Below are 26,368 nucleotides of genomic sequence, written 5' to 3'. Positions count from 1 at the left end.
CACGCCTGCACGGTGCGAGTGCGGCACAAGCACGGGCAGCGATGGAGGTGGCAGGCGAGGCAGCATACGCTGGCACGCTCAACATGCGCACCATGTGAGTTTGAGGTTGGCTTGGGGCAGGAGGTGGTTGCTGAGGCGGAAGCAAGAAATTGGGTGCTCTTGGTTGTTAGTCAGGCCAGGAAGTCCTCGGACCCTCCCCTGGTAGTGCCACAACCACACTCTACTTTGGCATCCCCCAAGTCCCTGTTGCTTGCCACTGGCCGCCACAGCATGCTCAAGTTCCTTCTGGACGAGCGGGTGGAGCACCTGGGGCTGGTGTCTGTGAGCCACACTGGCGGTATTGTGTACTGCAACAGCACTTTTGAAGCTATACTGGGCTATGAGCCAGGTAAGTGGCACCCATCAGTAAAACAGATGGTATCCACGGGCAACCATGCAGGCTTGTGCTGCGCGGTTTGATGATTGCCCCCGCCTGTATTCCAGGCACGCTGATCAGCAAGCGTGGCACACTTGCCACGCTGGTCAAGTGCCCTCTGCTGATGATCAAGTGGCTGCAAACCGCGGCCCGCAACATCAATGCCAACACCATTGTGAGCTTGCCTATTGTGCCTGCATCTACTGCTGTGTGAATTCTGCCTGCGATCACAGCCAGGGGGGCACAGCTGCTGCTGGCAAAGGGGATGTGCCGGCTGCTGTTGCTGTGCAGGCGCCCACCAGTTGCCGCACTGGCCGCGTGGTTTGTTTTGCTGGACGCAACAATCAGCAGGTGCCGGTTCGGCTGATGGTGGAGGCGGCCATGGTGGGCAGAACTCATGTGTTCACTGCCACAGGCAAGTCGAGGCGGAGCCACATGCCAGCAAGTGGAGGAGGAGCACTGGCGTGAAATGCTGCTGCTTTTGACTTGGCGAGTACTGTGTTTGCAGTGACCAAGCAGCCCATTCCTCCAGCAGATGCTTGGGGCGGCGGTGATGTGGAGGTGAGTCCTCCTGGCATGATGAGGAACGGGGGGTGCGCATACGAGCTCCGCTGGCATTGGCAGCCGATACCATTTGCAATCCGATTTTGTTCACGGGATCCGCTTTGCTCTTCCTCCTGCCGCAGGACTTGATGCACGCTGGCAAGCGCCTCCAACTGCTGGTGCGCGGGGACGGCCGCATCCTTACGTTCAAGGCCGACCCTGCGGTGCTGGCGCAGGTGTTTGGGCTCGATGCGGCCGGCCTCGTAACAAAGGTGCGGAAATTGGTGGGACATACTAGCTGTCTCTCTCATATCGGGGGAAGATCCTGCTCTTCTGCCGCTGCACTCTGCTGATGATGCAAGTGTAGGGAACTTGCTATGGCTTTCGAGCTGCGTGTGTCTCTTTGCAGAAACTGTCCGACCTGCTGCCCGACCTGCGCAAGCCGGCAGATTACCAGCAGGGCCAATGGCCCAGCGAGCTGCAGCTGCTCCAGCACATGGCAGCACGGTGCAGTGCGGTGGCAGGTATGGTGTGAGGTTGCTGCAAGGTTTGTTGCCATGCCAGCAGGGAAGCTCCGCACTATGTCCCTTTTGCACACTCTTGCTCTGCCCCTGCAGCCAGCGGCAGCAAGGCCGCCTTCCGAGTTGGGGTCCTGCCAGATGCCTGCGTAATGAGTTTACGTTCACGTATGGCGCTGGGAAGTGGAGGCACCATTGCAAGCAGGCAAGCCTCCTGGTTCAGAGTTGGCAACCGTCTTGATGGCTAGCACCTCGCCTTGCCTGCCTACCTGCCTACCGATCTGCTTCTGCAGATTGGTGGTGATCCCAAAGTCAGAGAGCGAGGTTGACGTGCAGGAGGTAGGGCCTGGTGCCTGCTCCTGTTGGTCTGCATAGTGCATGTCCACGCTGATGCCGTGTATCTGTGCTCCATTGCTTGCTCTGCCAACTTTACTCAGCGCCACAAGCTCCAAATGCTGCATGTTGCTGTGTGCAGCTGGTGGACGAGGGCTTCCTTAACCAGTCGGATGTGCTTGCAGGCAAGTTGTGCACGCGCGGAGGCGGGGGGGGGAGGGGGGGTGCTGGTGTGGCACTGCCAGTCCCGACTTTCAACAGTTTGCCTCGGCGCCCATAACGACCTCAAGGCGACGTGGAACCTGGCTCGCAGAGGGCGGGCTGCACGTGGTGGAGGTGTGGCGGGAGGAGCTCATGGATGCCACACTGGAAATTGACAGCTCGCTCAAGGCAAGCTGGTGCATGAATGCTGGCAGCCAGCAGCCTCCATAGATCGCCCATGTCTCGTTCTCACCGTCTCTTTCCTCTTTAGGATTGTGGCGTTTGCGTGGGTGCTGTGCCACTGCTGCAGGTCAAGAGCTGCGATACTGAGGCGTGCATACTGCTGGGATACAGCCGCGAGGCAGTGAAGGGGCAGCCCATCCTGTCCCTGCTCAAGCCACTGGGTAAGTGGCAGCATTGATGTGTTAAAGCTATGACCTGTCCCATCATATGCCTGCCACGGTTTGATGGTTTGCCGCAGACTTCCGCCTTCCACACAATGCGCGATGTGAAGACTTCCTTGGTGAGCTGCTGCTTGTCGATAAGGTGGTGAGCTGGCTCTGCCAACTTATCATGTACCCAACCCTGCCAACCCGCCTGCAGGTATCAAGCGTTCCCAGCTGAAGCGAGCTGCCGATGCCAGCGTGTCGGAGAAAGTCGCCATGGAGGCGCAGCATGCTGACGGCTCCGTGCTCGTAGTACAGGTGCAGGGCGGAAACAAACACGGCGACGGCAGCCGTTGGATGCTACGGATTACTGTGCAGCCGGTGCAGCCTCAGCAACCCCGCCCGTCCCTGGCAGAGGTGCTGGCTGACGCAAAATTAGGACAGATGCATTCAGGGACTGAGAGTGACCAGTCCGAGGGGCCAGCCGACGACGACATGCAGTGAGTGTGGCCTGCCTTTGAAAGAACCAGCAGCACAGACACGGGGCATGGCATTTACTGCAGCACGTTACACCCCTAACGCCTGCTGTGACACTTGACACTTTCCCCAACAGGATCCAGGCTGTGACTGGCGTCAAGGCTGTGAAGAAGGCCACCAGCGAGGCCTCGGCCTCGGAGAATCGGTGAATGATGGCACGTCGGCGGCGGACAGCGCAGAGGTGGGCTGTTGGGGGTATCTATGTCTGTTGTTCCAGCCCTGTGGCCAAGGTGCAGGAGGGAGCGAGTTTTCTGACTGGTAACGAGCGCCCCGCCACTTGATTGCAGGGCACCGGCTCCAGCGATTTCACACGTGCAAAACGGTTTAAGCGTATCAACAAAATGCTAAACAGTGAGTTTGGTAGTTGCTTGCTGCGGCTTTGGGCAGAACAGGCAAGACGCCCACGAGCAGTCCATCTGGCAAAACTCGCACTTCTGCTTGACAGCTGGTGAACCCTGTCCTCTGCTGCCGTTGCAGGCCCGCAAGCACGCCAAGTTATTGACTTCCTCCACCAGTAAGTGGGGCAAGCAGCATGCATTGTCTGCTGCCTATATTTCTGCAAACTGCCTCACCTGTTGTTTTGCAGGTACAGCTACCTCATGCTGATGTCCATGATTGTGCTGCACGTTGTGCTGTTCTCCGTCACCTACAGCCAAGTGCAGAGCTATAACGGGTGAGCTGTGCTATCTATTGGGGCCAAAACACTAGGCGTTTGCGCAGAGTCATGGGAGCTCATTTTTTAGCATGTACCATCTCATTTTTCAGGTACCTTGCAAACACCATCAACAGCGGTGAAGCAGCAACTATGAGCCAGAAGCTGTTGTACAGCTCTCGAATCCGCATGAGTGCGCAGGACAGTTCCAACCCCTACTCCTACTACTCGCGCAGTGAGTTGCTGAGGCGGATAGCAGATGTATATGCAACATTGCTGTCGAGCTGACGCTTATAACCTTGAGCGGCCTGCAGATTCCACCTCGGCGGCCGCCCTGGCAGAGCAGTTCACCTCTTTTGTGCTTTAAAAGGCCGATTTGGTAGATTCCCGCATAAAATGGGTGTTTATGGGCACCAGCGACAAGAAGCAGGTGGGTAGAGGCAATAGATGGGCAGGCAGGCACATTCGCGGCGGCTTGACGCCACCATGGCCCTCCTGCTGCTGGTATGCAGGTGGAGCCGGTGGTTCCTGCGCGCCGCACGATGTTCATTTCTCGCATATACCCAGTGCAACAACTGATCCAGATAACCTCCCCCTTCACTGAGTGAGCGCAGGAGGGCCGGCGGGAGGTCAAGGCTGTGTGTGCACTTGACTCGGCTGCTGAGCTCTCTGTCATTCCCTCAGGCACCACAACATGTCCCTTTTCGACCTATCCCGACGCTTCACAACAGCCGCAAGACTCATGGCTATCCCCGCCCCTGAGTGGGCAGGCCAGCTGGTCAATTATTCTGAGTACCTCTATCTGCGAACCAATCAGCAAGTTTTGAGCGAGGGACTGTTAAGAAATTTGCTAGTTTCGGAGGACAAGGCGCGTATTGGCCTGCAGAAGCAGACAAAGGTGCGCGGCTGCAGCGGGTGGCTGCAGAGTGGTTCCAGCCAGGCTGGACAGATGAGCGTTGCTCCTTGCCTCCAGGTGATGGCCGTCTTCGTGGGCATCGAAGCAGGCTTGTTTGTGCCGCTCTGCTGCCTGGCGCTCTACATCCTCCTGAATCTGGTCAACCGCACACGGCTCCGCACCTTCAACGTCTTTGTGGTGCGCAGATTTTGGGTTCTGCCGCGACAAAGGTCGCTTGCTGGTTGGTTGGTTGTCAGTACTTCAGCGGTCAGCGCCCCTCCATCTGCTGCGCTCCCCACTGTGTTTATGCTGCCACGGCCAGTGGTGCTGCAGCTCGCGTCGAAGGAGATCAAGCTGCGCATTGAGGATGAAAACGACGGGTCTGATGATGGGGATGCTGACGACACATGGCTGCGCCAGGTGGGGCTGGAGCTGCAAGCTGCGTCAGCGGAGCATAGCAGAGCTTCTGCAATGGGTGTACCACCTTCGCTGACGACCTCTGTGCTGCCGCAGGCACAGGCACAGCACCAGCAGGGCGAGGAAGCGGGTTCGGACAAAAAGGGAGTGTTGGGCTACAAGTTTAACAGCGGCACGCGCCGAAAGCTGGTGAGTTCACTAGCTGTCGCAGTTGAAGTTGGCCAGCCCTGAGTTTTTTCAGCGCTGCTTTACCCATTTCTACCATCCCGTCATGTCCACAGAGCAATCATAGCATAGACGCATACTTTATGCTTGTCCCCTTCATTTTGTGGGCCTGCATCATTCTGCTCACCTATGGATTTTCAATACTGCTGCTGCGTGGCTCCATTAAGCCGGTAAGCTATGGACGCAGGAAAGAGGGATTATTGACAGGCCAGCAGCAGCAGTTCAAGCAATACCTTTGCAGGAAGCTGCCCACACTTGCCATGCCTTGTTGTTCTAGGTCACGGATCTCATGGCTGCACAGCGCCTGCACTTCCTGTCCGCCCGCCTGGTGTACTCCTCCATGAAGCTGGCGGTCGCGCCGGATTCTGCAACTGCTCAGCAGGCAGCAATAGCGTGGGTGCTTTTGCCATGGCTCAGATAGGCCAGGACATTGCCAAACGAATCCTACCTTCACGGCTGGCCTGTGTCTGCTGCATGCTCCTGCTGACTAATTGCGGCTCCCAACACATCAATCGCTCATAGTGCAGGGTCTTGTCTGAAGTGGCTGAGATGAGCGAATACAAGGTACGCCGGCGCAGTGGCATGCAGTCAGCTTTTATGAGTGAAATTCACGTTCTGACTGTAAGGTATGCTTCCCTCCCTGTTGAAGGAGGCCTTGCTGTATGGCAATGAGGACCTGGGACTCTCCGGTTCCATCCTGGTGGTAGGGCCCCTCACTTGTGTTGCAGCCTGCACATCCACTGCATTAGCGGCCATGCAGATTCTGTGCGGTAGCTACTGCTGCCTGGTCAGCGACGAGGCGCCTGTCTATGCCCTGCAGGGCAACGAGCATGAGTCGCTCTGGTTCGGCCAAGGGTGCCTACGGCGTGATAAGACGACTTGTTACGCGGAAGGGGAGGGTTATTTTGAGGTGCGCTGCAGGGGAGCAGAGTCAGAGGGTGGGATTGACCAGCAGTAGCAAAATGGTGGGCCTGCAGGTTGTGCATTCCCGGCGTGCTGCGCAACAAGCTGATCTGCACATGCCACTGCAGGAGACAAGCTACGGCCTCAACCGCCTGATCAACGCCTTTCTTGACTCCGCAGTATCTCTTGCGCGAGACAATTTCGTGGCGCAGAACCTGGATGCGCCAACCTGGCAATTCATGTGGGTATAGGCTGGCGAGATACGTCGCTTCGGCTGCTGTTAGCTGAGCCAGCCGCTTTTGTCTCGCTTTTGCCTCAAAACCAAACCCCACTCACGTTTTCCTTGTTCTTGCTGCGGATGCAGGTGGACCGTTGGCCAGGAGGGTGGCGACCTCGACGTGCGCCACAGCTGCTGCCACCGATATGGGGCGGTAGCCGTGCCCGTACTCTGCTCCTGCCCGGCCCTTTGACCCCGAAGCTCTGTCGCTCGCTGCTGTCTTTGTTCTGCACCTCTGGCCACCTTGCAACGTGTGCCACTTTTGTCTGCAGGATGCGCTGCTGCAAAACACCAAAGACTTTACGCAGGATGGCAAGAAGCGCATGCTGACTGTCTCCGTTTTCCAGATCCTGGCAATTCTTGCGCTCTTGTTCATCTCGGTATTCTTCTGGTGGTACCAGCTCCGCCCGTACATGAGGTTTGCCAAGTCTGAGAGTCGCCGCATAGCAGAGCTGCTGTCCCAGCTGCCAGCGGAAATGGCAGGTGTGTGGCAGGCTGGTGGGGCCCTGGCATTGGGCACCGAATTGGTTATGCCCCTGGTCGCGCACTACCCGACTGCCTTCTCCGTGCCTTTCCCGGCCGGCCGGCCTGCAGTGGAAGAGCTCGTGGCAGAGGCTTCCAGCCTGGACCACGACAAGGAGGACAAGCAGGCCGCCAAGATCCGCAAGCAGCAGGAGGCGGTGGCGTGGAAGGAGGCGCAGGCTGCACGTCAGGCTGCCAACGGCAGCGTTGAGGCGGCCTCCTTGGGCTGTTCCGCAAGTCTGCCAAGGTGGCGCCCGTGCCAGGTGGGTTGACCGTGGTTGGGGTACTCCTGCAAACACGCATTTGCCCAGCATCCTGCTCGCCATATGCCGCTCGTCAGCCAGACCCCCTCTGTCTGCAGCGGGCAAGGAGGGTGGCGGGCTGAGCATCGTAGTGAGCTCCCGGCACAGCAAGGAGGGCGAGGCTGCGCTGATCCCTGCTGGCGCTGCTGGCGGCCACGACAAGATGGGCAAGTACAAGGCGTATCACGAGCGCATGCACCGCAAGCACGACACGACCAACCTGGATGACACCGACGACCCAACCCTGTGGCAGAACCGCTCGCCGCGAAAGGTCAGCTTTGGACCCAACACCTTCAACTCGCCAGCCATATAAAGACAATGCATAGATGGCAGGCTTGTGGTGCCTTCAAGCGGTGCGAACTTGATACTTGAAACATGTGCTTTATAAACTTGTTTAGGGGAGTATACATGTTCAGCTGAGGGATTCATTGGGAACTGGCTGTAACACAACATGCGCTGACGTGATGCAGATGTACTCCAACAGCACATTGGAGGGCTGCTGTGGTCAGGCTGTCTGCACAAGCTGCAGTGCGACGGCTTGCAACCCCAGCTCCTGCATCGCTGCCTCTCGCATAAGATACTTCTGTGGCTTCCCGCTCATCGTTGTGGGATAACTTTCTACCATCTTCCAATACCGGGGAATCTTTTGGTGGCTAATTCGTCCCTTGCAGAAGGCTCGCAGCTCTTCGCCGCCGATATGGCGCTGCCCCTCCCTGCACCAACAGGCCAGCGCTGTGGTTGGAGTGCCGGCGCAACCACATCGGCCCAAGTAAATCATCTGTGCACGAGATTCCAAGAAAGATACCTGAGCCTGACCCAAGCACACAACTCCTCTCCATGCTTTACATCAGGCACGCCAAACACCTGCGTGGTGCAACAGGCACAGACAGAGCTCGGCCTTGTGTTGAGAAGACGAGGAGCCTCGCCGGCAGGCAGCGACTTGCAGACCGCCAGCCAGGCCTGCACACCTGCACGTCTGCAATGGCGGGGTGGTGGTGCAGGAACTCCTCGATCTCTCTGCGAGCAGGAGCACGGAGGAGCAGGAGCACGGAGGTTGCGCTTGCAACCCGGTTGGGGTGAAAACAAATTACTAAACTAACACTCTCTCACCGAGGATACAAGTTCTCCCCTCCGCGGATCACCATGTCCTTGATTCGCCCGACAATGGAGCAGTAGCCCTTGTCATCAAGGATAGCCAGATCGCCCGTGTGCATGAAACGGTCCTGCCAGAGAAGGGTGCAACAAGATGGGCGTGAGGCCAGGAGCGGGAATGTGTTCTAATCATTGCTGCCCAGCTGCTGCAGGTGGGGTGGGGGGGGTGACTCTACTCGCCGCGGCGGTGCTGCCGACAAGGACAGTACCCCTACAGCTCAGCAATATTGGACTAGAGCCACAGCAGCGGCGCCAGCAAAATGGCGCCTGCGCACCGCATCAAAGCTGCGAGCAGTCGCCGGCGCATCGGCCCAGTACCCCAGCATCACTGAGTAGCCACGGACACAGAGCTCTCCAACCTGCACAGCATTCCACACATACGCTGCTGCTACTACGCCGCCAAAAAAAACCAACAGTGCAAGTAAAGGCATCAACTTCCATGCTGCTGCTGTCCCACAGCCTGCCTGCACTCCCAACTTATCAGTCAACTTCGGCCGCATCTGTCCGCACCTGCCCGCGCGGCAACGTCAGATTCGTGGCAGGGTCCACCACCTTGGCCTCTAGGTGCGGGTGGATTCTTCCCACCGTGGTTGCTTGTCTGTCCACAGGGTCTGCGGCAGTGATGGCAGCCTCGGCAACAAGCGCGTCAAGGAGAGAAGGATCTCATGGCGAGGTTCTTATCTTGTCAAAAGTCGCAAGCAGCTGGCGCTTGCCTACCCTCTGGCGACGTCTGGAAGGAAACAGGGCTTGTCTCTGTCTGGCCATAGCAAACCGTTATTTGCCGCATATGCATCTCTGCAGCAGCAGCCAGGTACCGGGCACGCAAACGTTCTGTGGCTTGAGGAATGAGATTGTATGCCAGGTCCTCCCTTTCGCCAACGACCGCTGCAACAGGAGCACACGGCACCGACCTGCTTGCACTTTCTGCATGAGGGCCGCTGGGCAGGGAGCTCCCGCCATTATGCCGGTACGCAGGCTGGTTAGGTCGCGCCGCTGAAATCTGGGCATGCCATGAGAACCAAGATGTAAGCCTCCCTCTACCTACACATGCTCAACTCTTCAACTCCCATCCCACTCACTCGGGGTGCTCCAGCTGCGCAATGAACATCGTGGGCACGCCATACAGCGATGTGCAGCGCTCTTGCTCCACAGCTGCCAACGTGGCCCCCGCATCAAAGCAGTCTGAAAGGAGGAGGCAGGGAGTGGGCACGGCGGGCTCTGGCCCTCAAAGGTAAAGGTAAAGGTGGGGAAGAGCCTCCACAAGCTTCACTTCCCGGTTTTAACGTCTAGCTTTAGACCATTATTTGATCTGCCCGACGCGCCAAGTGCAGTACCCCCCACTAGTAGTGAATGGGTCCCGGGGAGGCCTGTGCCGAAGCCTTGGCGATTCTATTAGGCGTTCCCGATTTAGGGTGCTCAGCATGTACGACTAGTGGGCAACGCAGGGGCTGCCTGACTAAAAATCAAACCCGATGGATAGACGGCAGTCGCGGCATGAGCAGCGCACGCAACGTTGCCCATCACCGATCCAAAGCAGTGAAAGAGCGGGACTGGCAGGCACACCCTGGATACAGGGAGCAGGCGGGCAAGAAGTGCCAAAGCATGAGGCGAGCACTGGAGGGCGCATGTGCTTGCCACACTGCCTAGAATCTGGCAGCAGGGCTTGTTTGGCTTCCACCCTGCCGCCCTTCACCTGTCGGATGCCGAGTATTGCAGCGTCTCCCCCACCTGGAACGCGTTATTCACTATATTTCTATGCGACAGTGTCGCAGCCTTTGGAAAACCCGTGGTGCCTGCGGCAGGCAGGTGCAGTTGGTAGCACGAAGCTTCATTGGAGTGCCGTCCTCAGGCGCTGGCGAATAAACCATGGCTCTGCATCAACGAATAAACCATGGCTCTGGGAACAAGCCGTGATGCTCCTAGCACTCACCCGACGTGAACTGGATGTTTGCGGGCTCCCCTGGGCGACAGTCCCGCTGCCGCTGCTGCAGCTCACTCTGCAGCCGCCCACCCTCACCCGCCCACCTCAAATCGTACCAGGTCAGCGAACCCTCTGGCGCATTGGGGCCCAGCACTACTTTGTTGCGCAGCTGTGGCGTCTGGTCCCTGGAAGAGCGTGTGTTTCGCGTGGAATTGAAACATTGATCTATGTAGAGCAAAGGGCTTCCAGCGGGATGCCACCCCCCACCTGATGCTCTCTACCAGGTCCACAAATGACGTGCCCCTCAGTTCGGGCGCCATGACGAGCGTGGAGACGCCCACTTTGTTGAGCGCATAGGCCAGCTCTGCTTGCAGGTTGGCGCAGGCCGAAAGAGGGGCAGGCACCGGCTGATGCTGACGCCACGTCTGCAACTTCAAGTGCACCCCCACGTTGTGCTGCGCGACCAGCAGCCAGCAGCCAATGGCAGGGCGCTGAAGCACGGCAAGGCAGTGCGGCGCACCTGCTGCCTTAAGCGAGGGATTAAGATTTACCAGAACCGCGCCGGCCTGCATGCACACATGCGGGGGGGGTCGCCAGTTGGTGTGTGCAAAAGAAGAAGAAGAAGAAGAAGAAGAAGAAGAAGAAGAAGAAGAAGAAGAAGAAGAAGAAGAAGAAGAAGGGCGGCCTCCGCGGCAGACGGCCTGGTGAGCGCACCCCGCACCTTGGCAGCAGCGTACTGCAGAGTCGCCCACTCCACGCAGGATCCCGCCCAGATGCCCACTCGGTCCCGTCGCTGCATTGTTACTACGTCATGTTATGCTAGCGCATGCACAAAGCAAGCTCTTAAGATGACATACACACAAGCACGCCCATCTCTTGCCAAGGGCTGCTTCTACCTCCTCAATGCCTGCTCGCTCCACGCCCGCACCTGCACCCCCAGCGCCAGCAGGCCCTGGGCAACCTCGTTGGCATGCCGCAGCAGCTCCCTGTAGGACAGACGTGTCTCTTGGTGCATGCTCACAACGGCCTCATTATCCCCCCAGGCCAGCGCCTGCCGCTCCAGCAGCGCCGGGATGGTGCAATTCAGGATGGGCGCGTCGCTGAGCCCCCTGACGACCGACAGCCGGCCATCCTCACTGGGGATCCAAATTGTAGGGCCCACTGCATGGCGCAGGCAAGCAGGCGCACGTGTGGGTGGTGGCGGTGCAGGCCGGTGGCTGTGGGCCGCAGCAGGGCGCTGCATCTGATGCTCATTGTGACAGCCTTAAACCCATCTCTACCTCTCGGGCCGACGTTCGAAGCAGCCAGTTCACTTGTGCCGCGCACCGACATCCATGAAGATCGCAGCAGCCGGGCGGCCGCCGTTTGTGAGGGTTGGGACGCCATTGCCGGCCAGTTGGTGACCAGCTAGCGACCTCCGACACTCCTTCAGATGCACAGTTGGAGTCCAAACCTGGTTGGACCCACTCCTGTCCTGTGTTGTAATCTTGTAGCGGTCTACTAGCGAGCGGCAGCGAACAAGAGTGTCTGCTGTGCCCCGGCGTCCCGCCGCTTGTACCCGCCCGCGCGGGCGCCCGCTGTTACACACAGATCCCTGAGATGTACAGGACCCTGAGATGGATACTAATTGTGGCCCTGAGATGTAAACATCACTGGCATGTGTGGGTGCCTGCTGCACACTTCAGGGTCTGGACTGCCAAAAGCCGCGACGGCGCAATCGACCGCCAAAAGCCGCGAAGGTGCAATGCTGAGTGCGTATCCTATGGAAGAGTGGCCGTGCAAGACGAATCTTCGAAGCTGCAAGAAAGCCATCACCTGCCTGGGATGTGTCTGACAGTAGGCAGCGGCAACGTGGTTTTCATAGCGGCGCTGACGGGGCGCGCGCATGGCGTGACGGACCTGTTAAGAGATCACAGGTGACAGGTGCAATTGCTTGTATTGACTCAGTGCTTGCCACCATCATTCAATCAATCAAGCGCCACCCCACACACTTTCAATGCTGGGCAGCAGTGTGTGGGCCTGCGGGGCCCGCCCCTGTGCTTGGCAGCCCATGCAGCCCAGGGCCTCCACCGGCCGGCACACAGGTGAGCGAATTTTCTGCTCGCTGTCAGAATGCTGATCGGCTTGCGCCGACCCCACACCCTAGGCCACGCCGATCCCTTGCCCTAATGTGCTGTGCAGCTGCGATCAATGCGTTCAAGCAGCACGAATTGGGAGGAATGCGCCTGACAGTTTCTGGCCGCCAGGTGCGGCGCTGGCAGAGGCGGCACGGCTGGCCAGCAGCCCGAGCTGCGGCGCAAGGCTCTGCTCAGTTGCTTTTGTCCCAATGTGCATCCCGTGTCCCACTGCTGGCAATTCTGCAGGGTGTCCGGAACCGGCTGGCCGTTGTTCACGTGGCGGCCAGCACTGCTGCGGAGCCGGGCACGTGCAGTGGCAGCTCGGTGCTGGTGGCGGTCAAGGTCCCAGACTGTCCCCTGCAGTTTGGCGAGCATCTGCGGCTGGTGGGCAGCTGCGCGGAGATGGGAGGCTGGGATGCAAAGTCGGCACCATCGCTGGACTGGCAGGAAGGCAACAACTGGGTTGCCGAGCTTGCGCTACCGCCGGGCGAGCACTTGTTCAAGCTGGTCATCATGCGCAGTGATGGCGAGCAACAGTGGGAGGACGGCAACAACCGCGAGCTGCCAGTGGCTGTGGCTGCCGCGCCTGCCGGCAGCCCAGCCCTGCGTGCCACCTGCCACTTTGGCGACACGACCGACATGAACCTGGCTGAACTTGCACCCAAGGTCAGTGCTAATTGCAAGTCACTATGTGCCCCAGTTTCGCTCAGGCTGCTTGCATGTCAGCTGTGGTGAACTCCACGCCGCACATGCCCTATGCTTGCGTTGCCCACCTGCAGGCTGCCATGGCGGAGGCCTCTGCGACCCTCCCCACTCCCGAGCCACTCCCCAGCGTGGTGGGTGGGACGCCCATGGCAAGCAGGTGAGCAGTGATGTGGCGCAGCACTTTGCCAGCAGAGATGTTGGGCTGTGTTGGCACGTCAGTCCCTGACGCTCCCTTCCTGGCAGCCCATTCATTCTGGCCTCCCCTCGATTGTTTGCCTCTCACTGCACTTTCCTCCTTGCTGCAGCTCGTCCCCGGACTCCGCCCTTGAAGCCCCCGTGCAGCCAGACGGCACCAGCCGCAAACCCACAGCCGTGAATGGGGATGGTCCGGGTGCGCCACATCCCTTGCCATCCTTGAAGGACGTCAGCCCCATGGGTCCTGATGCCAAGGATGAGGCATCAGGCGTCGACGGGAAACGCTGGGCCACCCAGCAGCAGGAGATCATTGTGGAGGATGATGTCAAGCGGCAGCAGCAGGCCGCCAAAGAGCTCGCCGAGTCGCAGCGGCAGAGCCAGGCGGCAACCACAAGCAAGGCGATGACGGACGGCAGGTCGCAGGCATGGGGTCAAACCACTTCCAAAAGTGGCTTGCTGCCTGTGCTCCTGCCTCTCTGCGCCGGCGGCCTGTTTGTTGGCATCGCTGCCCTCAACGCAGTCCCAGGGCTGGAGCTGCCAAGCGTAATGGCAGGCGGCAGCGTGGGTTTGAATGAGCTCAGCATCACTACGGCTGGCGCACTGACGGCCCTCCAAAAGAGCGCGACGGAGCTGTCTTCAAGTGTGGACTTGAGCGGCCTGAGCAGCAGCGCTGCTGACGCACTGACGCGCCTCCAGACGAGCGCAGCTGAGCTGTCATCGAGCGTGGACGTGAGTGGCCTGAGCAGCAGCGCGGCGGGCGCACTGACGCGCCTCCAGACGAGCGCAGCTGAGCTGTCATCGAGCGTGGATGTGAGTGGCCTGAGCAGCAGTGCAGCTGGCACACTGTCGGCCCTCCAGACGAGCGCAGCTGAGCTGTCATCGAGCGTGGACGTGAGCGGCCTGAGCAGCGGTGCAGCTGGCGCACTGACACGCCTCCAGACGAGCGCAGCTGAGCTGTCATCGAGCATGGACGTGAGTAGCCTGAGCAGCGGTGCAGCTGGCGCACTGGCGGCCCTCCAGAAGAGTGCTGCTGAGCTGTCTTCAAGCGTGGACGTGAGCGGCCTGAGCGACAGCGCGGCTGACGCTTTGACGCGCCTCCAGACGAGCGCAGCTGAGCTGTCATCGAGCATGGACGTGAGTAGCCTGAGCAGCGGTGCAGCTGGCGCACTGGCGGCCCTCCAGAAGAGTGCTGCTGAGCTGTCTTCAAGCGTGGACGTGAGCGGCCTGAGCGACAGCGCGGCTGACGCTTTGACGCGCCTCCAGACAAGCGCAGCCGAGCTGTCATCGAGCGTTGACGTGAGCGACGTGAGGAGCAGCGCGGCTGGCATAGTAGCGAACCTCCAGAAGAGCGCTATCGAGCTGTCTTCAAGTGTGGATGTGAGCAGCCTCCAGCAGAGTGGCAAGGGGCTGTTGACTGCCTTCGAGGCCAGCTCCAATGATGTGTTGGCAAATCTGAAGGCCAACTCGGCCGCCTTGCAGGAGAGCCTGGCTCATGGCCTCTCCAGCCTGCTCAAGTGAGCTTGCCTCAACCCCACGTCTGCTGCATCACCACCGACTTGCACAGCGATCTGCCTGCTCGCAAGGTTTCCAATTCGGTCTCTTGAACCAGTCGTCCCAATTGATTTAATTTTCACATTGACCTTGGGCTAAAGCGCCACAGCATCCATGGGAGCTGATGCCTCCATGAACTTGCAATCGCCTCTTTCTTGTTTTTGTATGGCTCTGTTCGCTGCCTCCGCCTGCCCTATTGTACTCTGATTGCCACAGACATTGGGCAAACAGTGATCCTCTGGGAGTGATGAAGTTACAAAGGGCGTTTGTGCACAGTACAGCCTGGGACAGTGGCAATAGAAGACAGAGGAGCATAACAACCAGAGCCGCAGCAATCCCAACAGCCATTTGTAAGCGGAGACCACCTAAAACTAAATCGATTGATTTGATTGATAAATTGTGGGGCCAATGAAACCAATTGTGGCAGCCAAGGTGCAGAGTGGCACAAACAAAAAGCGGGGAGGGCATCTCAGGGCACTTTCAGCGCGGTTGCTAGAGCAGTATTGAGGCACGCTCGTGCAACCAAGTCAAATTTGACAAGTGAGGAGGGTTGGTACACAGCGAAGGAGGTGTCATTCTTTTTTTCGTGGTCTGCTGATCTCTACTTGCGCAAGCACCAAAAAAGTGCAATGCACCGGTGCACCGGTGCACAGCCGGTTGCTGACGAAGCCAGTACGAGTGGGCCGGGTACCAGCTGGCGGCAGCTGGCGGCTCACTTGCCGCTGAGCGCCACCTGCGGCTCCGCCGCCCTGCGCCGGTCGTAGCTGCCATGCCGGCCGCCGCTCTCCAGCAAGCTGTTGTGGAACATGCAGACCTTGAAGTCCAGGCTGCCCTGGCCCGGTGCGCCAAAGCTCACAACATCGTCAGGGCGCAGGCGCTGCGGCACGCGGGCCGGCAGCCGTCGGCTGTTGACCCACGTGCCCAACTGGCTGTCCAGGTCGGTGACGTGATAGTCACCCGCCTCTGCAGGGCGGGAAGAAAGGGGGCAAAATGAGGGTTGGCGAAGCAGGGGTAGGCAAACGCGATGCGAACCTGGCAGGGGGCGAGTCGGGAAGGCCTGCCAGGTTGGTGCGTCCAGCCCCCACGGCCATCCATCAAGCAGCCCTGTCCAGACTCACCGCACTGGTGCAGCCGCGCGTGCTGCTCCGAGACAGTGGGTGCAGTGAGCACCATGTCGCAGCCGGCGCCCGTGCCCACGGTGACACCCTCCCGGCTAATCACCGGGGACTGGTGCTTGGCTGCCTCAAACTCGAGGTGCAGCGCCTCGGGGGACGCACTTGACCCATCTGCAGGCCAGGGATCACGTGAGGGCGGCGTTGAATTGAGATACACTGCCGGTTCTTGCTTGCTGGCAGCTGTGTTTTGTAACACCACAGCTGCCGAGACGCGACGGCTGAGCAGGCTGCTGACGATGCATGTGGCAGATCGGATGCGGCCCATGCAGCTCACCGGTGACGGGGGTGAGGACCCAGTAGGCGTGCGAGGCGCGCAGCAGGGCATCATCATCCTCCATGTACAGCGGGAAGAGGCTCTCAGGGAAGCCCCGCGGCTGGTCGGCCAGGTGGCACACCGGCACGCGGTCCGACTGCGCCAGCGACTTGCGGTAGCCGCCCAGCACGCGGCTCATGGTGCCCGGCATGGTGGCCTTCATGATCACCTGCAGTACAAAACGGGGGAGGGCGGTACAATGGGGCGCGTCACAACTGGGGGGCGCGATGCGAGTCACATGCAGCATGCATCTCACCGCAACATTGGCAGGAGCACCAGACGTGGCTTGCCCCCCTGGCCCAAGCATCCCCTGCCTGCTGCCAGCCCTGCGCGGCCCAACCCAACCGAAGCGCTGCAATCTGCAGAAGCGGCTCACCTGGCCCACGACGCGGCCCGGGTGCGGGATCTTAAACTTGGTGATCCACTCCAGCGGGCCCAGCCCCTCTCCCAGGTAGGCCTTGTAGGTGGAGGCCATGTAGGCGGCCATGCCGGCCATGCCGTGGATGGAGGCTGCGCGCACCACACGCTTCTGCGGGGGCCGGGACCCAGGGCGGGCGCACGCGCAGGGGGGGGGGGGGGTGAGCGCAGCAGCGGCACGCACGGAAGGGATGCCTGCCTCACTCCGGCTGCCGCCCCTCGCGCGGCGGCGCCACCTGCCCGCCCCTGATCTGGGAGCTGCACGCATCCCCTGCCTCCCCGCCTGCCTCCCCCTGCAGCCTGCACGCACCATCATGTAGCCGTTGAGCACGCCCTCCACATCAATGTCGCGCCGGGGCCCCGCCGCCGCCTCCTTGTCCACCTCGTCTGCCTCGCGGCACAGGTCCAGCACCAGCTGGTACGCATCCTCAATCGCCATGCACCCGCCCTGCCCCAGGTTGGGCTGCATGGCGTGCGCCGAGTCGCCCAGCAGCGCCACGCGGCCTGCACGGCACGGGTTTGGGCCAGTCAGGGGCCAGGGCAGGGCTGGGCGGGCCGCCGCGGCACGCCAGGCAGGCCAGGCTTGCGCAGGCAGCGCCACAGGAAGCAGCGCAAAGTCGACATCGCAGCGCCGAGTCAGCAGCGCAGGGCAGCAGCAGGTGGGGGCCCCTGCCGGAACGCACCGTCTGCCCACTTGAAGATGGGGGCGCGGTCATAGATGTCGCGCCGCATGATGGCCTCCTCGGGCGTCGCCTTCAGCAAGTCGGTGACTGCGACGTAGGCAAGGGCGGCATGGAAGGGGCGGGAGGGCAGCAGGGACGGGGTCAGGCTGCCACACAGTAGGCGGCACCGCCGCTGTTGATGCTGGTGCGAGATGCGAGGGACTGGCGGGGAACGCCTGCTGCCGCGACAGCTGCCTGCTGTTGCCCGCCACAGCCAAACCGCAGCCTCACCTTTGTGCGTCCAGCTGCCAAAGATTTCCATCAGCCGCTGCTTGCGGGCGCCGGGCGGGTCTGCAGGGCAGCAGCGCGGTGCTGGCACGCGGGGTCAGCACCGCAAGGGCAGCCGCCTGCGCTGCGCCAGCTGTCCCCTCCAGCAGCCGCACGCAGGGCACGGGCCGGCCGACAGCAGCTCTCCCCAGGAGCACATGCTGCTACCGCCCTGCACTGTTGCTCACCTGTGCCGTTTGCTGGCTCCTTGTGGAAGCCATACCACTGCATCTTGCCGCCGCCCACATCGCTGCTGACAAAGTACTTGCCGTTGCCCAGGAACACGCGGTAGCCCACTGCGGCAGGGGGCGGCAGGCAGAGGAGGTGGATGGGGCTGGGGGTGGGGCGGATGGGTGCTGGACCAGGGTTGGGAGTGGGCGTTTGGAACGGCAGCATGCCAGCCGCCCCCAGCAAGGTTGCTGCATCCCTGTGCCACCGGCGCCGCGCCCCCGCCGCACCCGTGTCGATGTCTGCGGGCGTGAAGTCTGAGATGCCTGTGTAGCAGGTGTACTCCGAGTAGTTGGGCTGCGAGTCGCCCAGCATCTTGCGCCGCACCTTGGACCAGATGCCGTCGGCGCCCACCAGCAGGTCGCCGCTGAAGCGCCGCCCGTCGTCGGCAATGGCGGTGGCGATCTGCGCGGGAAAGGCAGGTGGGGCGGCAGGTCATGCTCGCACGTGTGGTGGTGGTGGTGGTGGCATTGTGCGGGGTGGGTGGGGGTGGGGGTGGGGCAGCAGGCAGCGTGTGTAGCGCCTGTACACCCATGCACCCCGCGCCTGCGCCACCCCACGCCGCACCTTCTTGCCGGTGGCTGGGTCCACACCCTGCTCATAGTCGACAATGTTGACGCTGTTCTGTATCACGTCCTCCCCCGCAATTTCGCGGCACGCGTCCGCCAGGATCTCCTGCACAGCGCAGTGCCGCACAACCGCTAGCCCCAGCTCGGCCCGCCGGCAGGCAGCAAAAGGCCAGACCCTTGGCTGGCCTGGCGCGGGCACAAGCAGCCAGCAGTGCGGCGGAGGGGCAGTCGCCTGCCGCCGCAACGGCTGTGGCCTGCACCGCACATCCCACCTCGCCGCGCCTTTGCCCACCTGCAGCGTGATGCGCGAGATGACGCGGGTGACGGGCAGGCCCATGTCGACGGCGGGGTGGAAAGTGTCAAACTTGATGTACCTGCAGGCAATGGACGCGACACAGCGGGCGTGCAGAAGTACATGAGGCAGAGAACACGAGGCAAAGGGCGGGCATGGTGAAGCGGCAGCACGCTGGCCACCGCCGCCTGAGCCCCGCCCCCGGCTGCGTCGCCCGCCTATGCTCCAGCTGCCACCTGCGCTGTGCCCAGGGGCCTGCCACCTTCTTGCACGCGTGGCCCGAGCCGCAACGCACCAGTCGCCAGTGACGCCATCGCACAGGCCGTTGATGCGGTCTCCTGTGATGCAGCCCTCCTCAAACACGCGCTGTGCCACACCCTCATCCAGAGCCTCCAGCGCGCCCAGGGCATTGCTCTGGATCTGCAGAGTGAATGGACGTGCCGGTGTGGTGTGAGGGGGCGGGTCAGTCGGATGAACATGTGTGTTGGGGGCAGCTAAGTGCAGCGGGAGAGCGCGCCCAACCCCAACAGCTGCTCCTGCCTGCAGCATGCCAAACCCTATGGCAGCTATAGCTGCATCGAAGCATACTGCTGACTCCCGTGCTGGGCAGCGGAAGTCACAGCAAGGTGCCTGCACTGTGCGTCACAGCGGCGGCTGGCGGCCCGCATGCGCCCCCTGTGACATTGCAGCCACGGCTGGCTGTTGGGGACCGGCGCCCCACGACTGCCCCCCCCCAGGCCTGGCCGGCTTTGCCCGCACCTGGATGGGGCCGCGGTACTTGCCCTCGCCGCGGATGGCCGTCATGTCGCGCTCCAGCACCGTCACGTCAAAGCCGCGCTTGAGCAGGCCCACTGCCAGCACCAGCCCGCCGATGCCGGCGCCCGCAATCACCACCTTCATCGGCGGCTTGCCGCTGGGGGCAGCCGCCCGCGGCGCCTCGCGCTCAGGCGCTGCTACCGCGCGGCAGGGCTGTGTGCTGCGGGGGCTGCGTGCCGCCGCGCAGGGCGCCGCCCTGGGCGCTGCTGCCGCCAGGGCGCCGCTGCTGCCGCCGCCGACAGCAGCGGACCGCCTGAACGCCAGCGCAGGCTGCTGCTGCTGCCTGCTCTGCCAGCACGCCGCAGGGACGGCTGAAAACTGCTGCTGCGTGCACGCGTGCATGGTTCGATGCTGGCCGGTGCCCTTCACAGTTGCAGCTGCTAGGGGTTTGGGCGACCAGCGCTTTCAGCGTGCTCCACACGTGCAGAAAGGGTTGCTGGTTGGCCTGTGGTTGGCCTGATATGAGCCCTGAGCTTGATTCGATCCTGCCACCATCAGCAAAGGGTGACCGTGTCAGAGAAGAGACTCCCATGCGTGTGCACATGCAAACCCATCAGCACCCATTGCCTTCGAGTGCCGTTAAACAAGACAAGGGCCCTGGCACTCCCCCAACAGATCATGTCCGGCGGCGAGGATGCCGGGGCGGAGCTGGATTTGACCAATGCCCACCTGCCCTCGCTGGACGAAGTCGATCTGCCCAGCGGGCTGACGGTATGCAGGCCGCTGGCACACCTGCCCCGTCGCCCGCGACCGCCGCCGCCGCTGCTGCTGCTGCCTTGGTGCAGCCAGCTGTGCTTTAAGGCTCGCCACCCCTGCTGCGCACACGGCCTGCTCCCTGCCCGCAGAGCCTGGACCTGACAGCTAACCGGCTGCGCAGCATGGAGCCCAACCTGCTGGCGCTGACGGGGTTGCGCCGCCTCTGCCTGCGCCAAAACCTGGTCAGCCAGGTAGCAGAGGTGGAGGCGCTGGCCAGTGCGCCAGGTGCGCCCACTGTCCGCGGCATGCTGCTCCATGATGCAGCAGCGCTAGGGGAGATTCAGCGCTGTCATGCGTGCACATTCACCCTTCGGCCACTTGCACGCTGCTTGTGCCACCCTCTCCATGCTCTCCTTCGCTGTTCTGCTTTCGTCCGCAGTGCTCGAGGCGCTCGACCTGCGGGACAACCAGCTCAAGGCCTTGCCCAGCCTGGCCGCTTTCACCTCGCTGCGCTACCTGGAGGTGTCGTACAATGAGGTGTGCATGGCTGGCAGCATGCGCGAGGCGACACCTGCCAGGCCTTGGCCTGATTGATCGGCCCCCATTCCCGCGCTCCAGTAAGCTGCCACGCCACATGCAGGTGCGCTCGCTGGCGCCGCTAAGCAGCCTGGGCAGTACGCAGCTGACAGAGCTGTTTGTGGCCTGCAACAAGATTGCGGCCATTGAGAGCTTGGAGCGACTCGCCCTGCTGCACACCCTAGAGCTGGGCGGCAACCGCATCCGGTCGCTGGAAGGTGTGTAATGGGGTGAGCATATGAGGGCCTGTGCCGTGCTTTGCAGATAGCAATCGTCACACTGTTGTTGTTGCCGGCAACCAAGCCTAGCATGGCTTGCCTGCTGCCTGCGCTTTGCCGCAGGCCTTTCGCAACTCGGCCTGCTGCAGGAGCTGTGGCTAGGGCGCAACCGCATCGCTGAACTTGGGGACTGCCTGTCCAGCCTCCACAACCTCAGGCGTCTGTCGCTGCAAAGCAATCGATTGACGTCAATGGCAGGGCTGCAGCACTGTACCGCCCTGGAGGAGCTGTACCTCAGGTAGGGGCGCAGGCGCATGAGACCCGGGATCAGCGAGTGCGCTGCAGGCAGCATGCCCTGATCTGCCGCTCTCTCCTGCCTCTTCTGAAGCCTCAAGCAAGCATCGTGCCTAGCAGTGTTCGCCTCGCGCCCACCTGCCTGCCTGCCTTCTCCTGCCCCTGTCTGCCTGATTGACCATGCAGCCACAACGGCATTGAGCAGCTGGAAGGGCTGGACCGGTTGGTGAACCTGAAAATTCTGGATGTTGCCAACAACCGCATCCAGCGGATAGGGAACCTGGGCGTGCTGCAGGTGCCACCAGGGTTTGGAGTGGATGCAGTGGCCGGCGCTGCTCGCCGCCACCGCCACTCCAGTTGCTGCTGCATGCACAGCCATTTGCATACAAAAGGGGCATCGGGAGGCTGTGCTGTGCGACAGGGGGCCCATGCTGTTGCGGTCTGGCAGGGTCTGCTTTCTGCTCTCACCCCTGCCTCCAACCTCTGTCAATGCCCTCTCCTCTGCCGTCCCTGCTGCCCACTACCTGCAGTTGACCGATCTGTGGGCCAACGACAACCAGATCGGCAGCCTGGACGAGGTGGAAGCAGCGTTAAAGAGCCAGCGCGGTAGCATGAGTTGCGTGTATCTGCGGGGCAACCCTTGCGCCGCCGGCACTGACTACAAGCTGCGCATGAAATTCACGCTGCCGCGCCTGGAGCAGCTGGACGACAGCCCGGTGGCCTGATTTTTGGCTGGTTTTGCTGCATTATTGTTAGCGTGGGGATCTTAGGGGCCGGGCCTCATTCCGCCGCCCATCCCAGTCCGCCACGTCCGCTGCCTGCCAGCGCGCCCGCCTGCAACTCTCCATTCTTTTTCTTTGTTTGCCCCCTGGTTGGTTGAGAGCTTGGTGCATGAGATCACACTTGTGCAGAACGGGGCCGTTGTTAGCACGCCCACCCACGCTTTGAACCCAAGCAGAAAGGCTTCCAGGCACGCTGTGAAGGAGGATTAAGCTCGAACTGTGGTTTTCAGAGTTGCGCCTTGCGTTCCCAGTGCACAAGTGTGAGTTGTGGGCCAACAGGTGAGGGCAAAGGCGTTGCTGCGCCGGGGCGCTGGCGGGCTTCCAGCCACAAGATTTTCAAACCGTTGGGTCCACTGGGCATCGGTAACTGTGCGTTCAGCGCATTAAGCGCATACCGGCGCAGACCTTTCCGCCTGTCCAGCCGACAGCAGGGCTGAGGACCTCCCCGGTTGCTGCCGGCGCCTTGGCCACGCGCCGGCGCTCCGTTCGGTGCAGCGCCCCCCGCACAGCCGGCACAGCCCCCGGTGCCCTCACGCAGCCCCTGGGACTGCTTGATCACTGCGGTGAGGCGGGCGGGAGCTGATGCGCCGCCAAAATGGTTTGAAACTTGCCCTGCTGCGCCCGGCATGGGCCATGCATGGAGAGGCCAGATTGACGTTCGCCGCAGCTGCACCACATTTCTCTGCGTGCATATGCTCATCAGCCCAGCAGGGAAGCAGCAGTCGTAACGGGGCCCTTGTAGACGCGCCCTGGCAGCAGGCACTTGGGCATCCTCCCACACCCCGCCCCGCGACCTGCCCCGCTGCTCCGACGCCTGGCAGCCCCTCTTCAGGCAACCTGACGCCCGGCAGGACACTGCAGCGCCCACCGCTGGGGCAGGATGCCAAGCGACGGTGGGTTGGGCGGGAACCTGCCGACAAGGCCGGCAGCTGCTCCACCGCCGCCACGCAGCCGGGCCTAGGCCTTTTCAGGGTGTCGGGGACGCCCTGCGCCTGTTTTTTGGATTTCTGCCCCGGTTCACCTGAGCCCCCTAGCCTCCCGAGCCCCAGCTTTTCGCTTCGCCTCCCCCGTGACCCCCCCCTCCTCGCGACCCCCCACCCCCCTTCTGTATCATAGTGCACGCCAGCACGATGCAGGCAGCCCTCTCCACCCGCCTGGCCGCCCCGGCAGCCGGCCCGCGCAGCTACGGCAGCAGCGACGCCCGCCCCGCCGCTTGCCGGTGCCTTGGACAGGCACCGCGCCGCCCCGCAGCAGCGCGCAGCAGCCGCTCGCTCATAGTGACAGCCTCACGGCAGCAAGCCGAGTTCCGTGGCAGCCAGCAGCCCACCAGTCTAGTCCGCTCCGCCTCGTCTGAGCTGGTGAGTAGGCCAGGCGGCGCGCGCTTCCATCGCCCAGACGCCCTGCCAGAGGGATGCGTGTGCCTGGCGGTGGTGTCCAAGGGTGCTGGGCAGGCTGCGGCTGTGGCTGCCGTTTGCCTTGACTGGCAAGTGCACCTGTCGCTGGCTGCGCCTGCCCGCGTCACCAATGTGACGTTGCGTGCCGCACCTCTCCGCGCAGGATGCGCGCGCGCCCTTCCTGGACCCCTTCCTGCGCACCTTCTTCCTTGGTGTGGGCATGGGCGCGCTGCTGGAGGGCGGCCACGTGGCGCTGCAGGTGGGGCAGCGCTGACGCGCAGGCCGGGGAAGCAGCAGCAGTACCTGCCTGCGTGGTGGGCGACATGCTTGGCAGCACCGCGCCGCGTACGCCGCTTCGTAAATCTGCACAATGTTACTGTTGCTGCTGCGCCTGCTGCCTGGCCGCCGCAGGTGCTGAGCGGCACCTTCCCCGGCACCTCCCACTTTGCGCCGCTGCTCTTTGCCGACCACGTCACCGCGCTGTGAGCTGCCGCCCGCAGGCCCTGCTCTGGTGGGGCAGCAGAGGGCTTTGTGTGTTGGGAGAGGGCGCCAGCGTTGCCCGCTGGCGCCATCAGCAGCGCTCTCCCGGCCCACTCAACTCGCGCTGTGCCATGCCTGCTGCCGCTTCTCTGCAGCGCCTCCTGGATCGGCCTGTACGCAGTCGAGGCGGCAGCTGTGATGGCGGTGCTCAAGAGGTGGGTGCGCACCGGGCACCCCTGGCCGACTCCGGCACCCTGTCCTGCCCAGGGCATTTGTGTTGCGGCAGCCTCCTGCAGCGCTGCTTCTCATCCTGCCGCCTGCCCTCCCGCAGGTTCAACTATGACCCCCGCGCCGCCGCCCGTGACATTGCCGGCCTGATGACGCCTTCCAAGAAGATGCTGCCGCTGTGAGCTGCCCCCATGCCCTCCTTCACACCTGCCTGCACATACTGCCATCCGCCTGCTCAAATCACAGCTGCGCCGGCCTGCTGGCGTGTTGCTGCCCTTGGCCGCCGCGCCTGCCTCACCATGCGCATGCCTGGCCTCCGCGCTTCGCAGGCGGCTCACGCTGTTCAAGCAATTCTTCGCCGCTGGCGCTAAGCTGGCTGCCCCCTCATCTGCCCTTGCCGGATCTGCTGGTGCCTTGCCCCAGGTGGGGTGCTGCATTGCGCTGAAATCCTCCCCGCTGTTGTGGCTGTGCCTTCAGAACGCCTTGCCTCTTGCAGCCCACGGGTGTGCTCGGTGATGCCTTTTCGCACAACTTACGGTGTTTAGCTGCTCCTGCTTGCAGAATGCGGCCGCAGCCGCTGCTCCCCCCTCTGCCTCCGCCTTCGTCTCCTCTTCCCCCCCTGTGGCCCAGACGCCCTCCGACCGCGTGGTGCAGCCCCCGACCAAGGCCCGCGGCGCCAACAGCGTGGTGCCCGCACCGCCCAGCCGCCGCCCGACGGGGCTGCCGCCGCTGCCAGAAATCGAGGACCCTGAGAAGGGTGATTGCAGGCCGCTGATCACTGCACCTGCTGTGGTTGGCCCCGCACAGCCTACCTCTGCAGCACGGCACTGTCGTGCTCGTTGCCTGATCCAGCAATGCTTGCTGACCCCTTTCCTCCCGGTGCCTGCCGCGCCTGCAGCCGCCATTGCCAAGCGCCTGAAGGAGCTGCGCGACCGCGAGGGGTACCTGAAGAACATGTGGTATGCAGCAGGTGCGTGGCGGTACAGCTGCGGTACATCGGCGGGCGCAGGCCTGGCACCCTGGGGCTGAGCTCGCCGCAGGGCAGTTCTACCTTGCTGGCCTGGCGGTGGTGGTATGCTGACATGGTGCCTGGCGTGCGTCTGCTGGTGCTGACCTCGCCGCTGCCCTTCGCGCCGCTTCCGCCCTGCAGCCCTGAGCAGCAACGTGGGCAAGGAGCCTGTGAAGACGCTGCTGTGCGGCAAGGAGATGGTGCTGTTCAGGCAAGGGGCTGGCTGGTCAGCTGGATGTGGGTGCTGCTGGCGCTGGCGTCAATCGCTCGGGCAAGGGTGCATGAGGGGCGCCCAGCCTGCTGTAGCCTTGCTGCTGTGCTCTCTGGTGTGCAGGGATGAGCAGGGCAAGGTGCACGCCATTGACAACACATGCCCCCACAGGTGCGCCTGAGGCCCGCCTCACCCTGGACGCTGCTTGCGCTTTCTCTGCCTGCGTGCTCCGAGCATAACTGCTTGTTCTGCTGGGCCTCAACTGTGGTCCTCTGCCCGTCCCGCGAGCCTGCAGGGGTGCACCCCTGAGCGAGGGCTGGGTGGAGCACAAGAATGGCCACTCCTGCGTGGTGTGCCCATACCACGGCTGGGCGATGGACGGCGAGGGGCACCTGCAGGATGTGCCGGTGCGCAGAGATAGCCCCTAGCTGGCTGCCGCCCCGCTAGCCTCTTCCCCGACATGAAAAGACTGACCATACACTTTGCTGTCCTCTGCCTGCAGGCTGCTGCCAACAAGGGCGAGTGGCCCAAGCGGCCCATCGTGGACTCCTGGCCAGGTGATTGTGGTGCCTGCCCCAAACCTGCTGCCTCTGCCTGCTCTAGGCGCTTGCGCACGCTGCTGCTGACCAGCTCCAGATGGTGACCTGCGGTGCCTCCAACGACCGCCTGGTGCAGTGGAGGAGAAGGGCGGCTTTGTGTGGCTGTTCTACGGCTCCAAGGCGCTGCCTGCCGACGCCCGCCCACCCATCCCCTATGTCCCTGAGCTGGGTGAGCGCCTGCCGCCTCCCTCTCCCACCCCCAACCCGCTGGCGCCTGCCAGCAGCAATCACACGCTGCTGCCGGATTTGTTCCTGCAGTGCCCTCCCGCAACTCACTCGCCCTGCCCTGCGCCTGCCTCCTGCCCCCCCCCCCCC

The 26,368-nt window shown here is 62.4% G+C and overlaps 6 protein-coding genes across 6 annotated transcripts in view; 4 read left to right on the top strand and 2 right to left on the bottom strand.

The window, feature by feature from the left end:
- Positions 1–3,991: 3,991 nt before the first annotated feature.
- CHLNCDRAFT_138736 (hypothetical protein) lies at positions 3,992–7,439 on the top strand (the record flags this gene model as incomplete). The annotated part of the gene is made up of 12 exons (XM_005844754.1): positions 3,992–4,015; positions 4,559–4,678; positions 4,814–4,900; positions 4,994–5,086; positions 5,400–5,474; positions 5,772–5,825; positions 5,943–6,032; positions 6,154–6,266; positions 6,390–6,423; positions 6,575–6,785; positions 6,897–7,010; positions 7,186–7,439. 12 exons carry the CDS (start codon positions 3,992–3,994, stop codon positions 7,437–7,439), a joined length of 1,269 nt encoding a protein of 422 aa, XP_005844816.1.
- Positions 7,440–7,631: 192 nt separating this feature from the next.
- CHLNCDRAFT_26610 (hypothetical protein) lies at positions 7,632–11,442 on the bottom strand (the record flags this gene model as incomplete). The annotated part of the gene is made up of 16 exons (XM_005844674.1): positions 7,632–7,839; positions 7,932–7,990; positions 8,095–8,143; positions 8,237–8,349; positions 8,554–8,637; positions 8,789–8,889; positions 8,996–9,073; positions 9,190–9,278; positions 9,358–9,460; positions 9,748–9,842; positions 9,972–10,071; positions 10,209–10,377; positions 10,460–10,566; positions 10,720–10,765; positions 10,921–10,992; positions 11,128–11,442. 16 exons carry the CDS (start codon positions 11,440–11,442, stop codon positions 7,632–7,634), a joined length of 1,788 nt encoding a protein of 595 aa, XP_005844736.1.
- A 753-nt stretch (positions 11,443–12,195) lies between these two features.
- On the top strand, positions 12,196–14,734 carry CHLNCDRAFT_54374 (hypothetical protein; the record flags this gene model as incomplete). Its single annotated transcript, XM_005844753.1, has 5 exons — positions 12,196–12,283; positions 12,381–12,445; positions 12,563–12,982; positions 13,096–13,178; positions 13,327–14,734. 5 exons carry the CDS (start codon positions 12,196–12,198, stop codon positions 14,732–14,734), a joined length of 2,064 nt encoding a protein of 687 aa, XP_005844815.1.
- A 745-nt stretch (positions 14,735–15,479) lies between these two features.
- ZEP (hypothetical protein) lies at positions 15,480–19,908 on the bottom strand (the record flags this gene model as incomplete). The annotated part of the gene is made up of 13 exons (XM_005844673.1): positions 15,480–15,730; positions 15,886–16,053; positions 16,217–16,424; positions 16,632–16,784; positions 16,983–17,176; positions 17,356–17,442; positions 17,626–17,685; positions 17,850–17,957; positions 18,120–18,294; positions 18,457–18,564; positions 18,751–18,832; positions 19,046–19,170; positions 19,510–19,908. 13 exons carry the CDS (start codon positions 19,906–19,908, stop codon positions 15,480–15,482), a joined length of 2,118 nt encoding a protein of 705 aa, XP_005844735.1.
- Positions 19,909–20,115: 207 nt separating this feature from the next.
- Positions 20,116–22,075, top strand: CHLNCDRAFT_56306 (hypothetical protein; the record flags this gene model as incomplete). The annotated part of the gene is made up of 7 exons (XM_005844752.1): positions 20,116–20,277; positions 20,412–20,547; positions 20,702–20,799; positions 20,903–21,056; positions 21,180–21,354; positions 21,537–21,645; positions 21,881–22,075. Exons 1-7 carry the CDS (start codon positions 20,185–20,187, stop codon positions 22,073–22,075), a joined length of 960 nt encoding a protein of 319 aa, XP_005844814.1. The 5' UTR covers positions 20,116–20,184.
- A 1,187-nt stretch (positions 22,076–23,262) lies between these two features.
- CHLNCDRAFT_138729 (hypothetical protein) overlaps positions 23,263–26,368 on the top strand; it is a gene marked incomplete at both ends in the record, with an annotated part of 4,355 nt that continues 1,249 nt past the window's right edge. The window contains 13 exons of the mRNA XM_005844751.1: positions 23,263–23,490; positions 23,690–23,785; positions 23,938–24,008; positions 24,162–24,221; positions 24,338–24,412; positions 24,564–24,657; positions 24,865–24,991; positions 25,133–25,204; positions 25,385–25,469; positions 25,578–25,625; positions 25,750–25,861; positions 25,957–26,011; positions 26,130–26,209. Of these exons, the coding sequence (XP_005844813.1) occupies positions 23,263–23,490; positions 23,690–23,785; positions 23,938–24,008; positions 24,162–24,221; positions 24,338–24,412; positions 24,564–24,657; positions 24,865–24,991; positions 25,133–25,204; positions 25,385–25,469; positions 25,578–25,625; positions 25,750–25,861; positions 25,957–26,011; positions 26,130–26,209 (1,203 nt within the window). The remainder of the gene's footprint in view (positions 23,491–23,689; positions 23,786–23,937; positions 24,009–24,161; positions 24,222–24,337; positions 24,413–24,563; positions 24,658–24,864; positions 24,992–25,132; positions 25,205–25,384; positions 25,470–25,577; positions 25,626–25,749; positions 25,862–25,956; positions 26,012–26,129; positions 26,210–26,368) is intronic.

The sequence above is a fragment of the Chlorella variabilis genome (assembly GCF_000147415.1).
Source record: "Chlorella variabilis unplaced genomic scaffold CHLNCscaffold_21, whole genome shotgun sequence".
NCBI lineage: Eukaryota > Viridiplantae > Chlorophyta > Trebouxiophyceae > Chlorellales > Chlorellaceae > Chlorella > Chlorella variabilis.
This window is presented reverse-complemented; position numbering and strand designations above follow the sequence as displayed.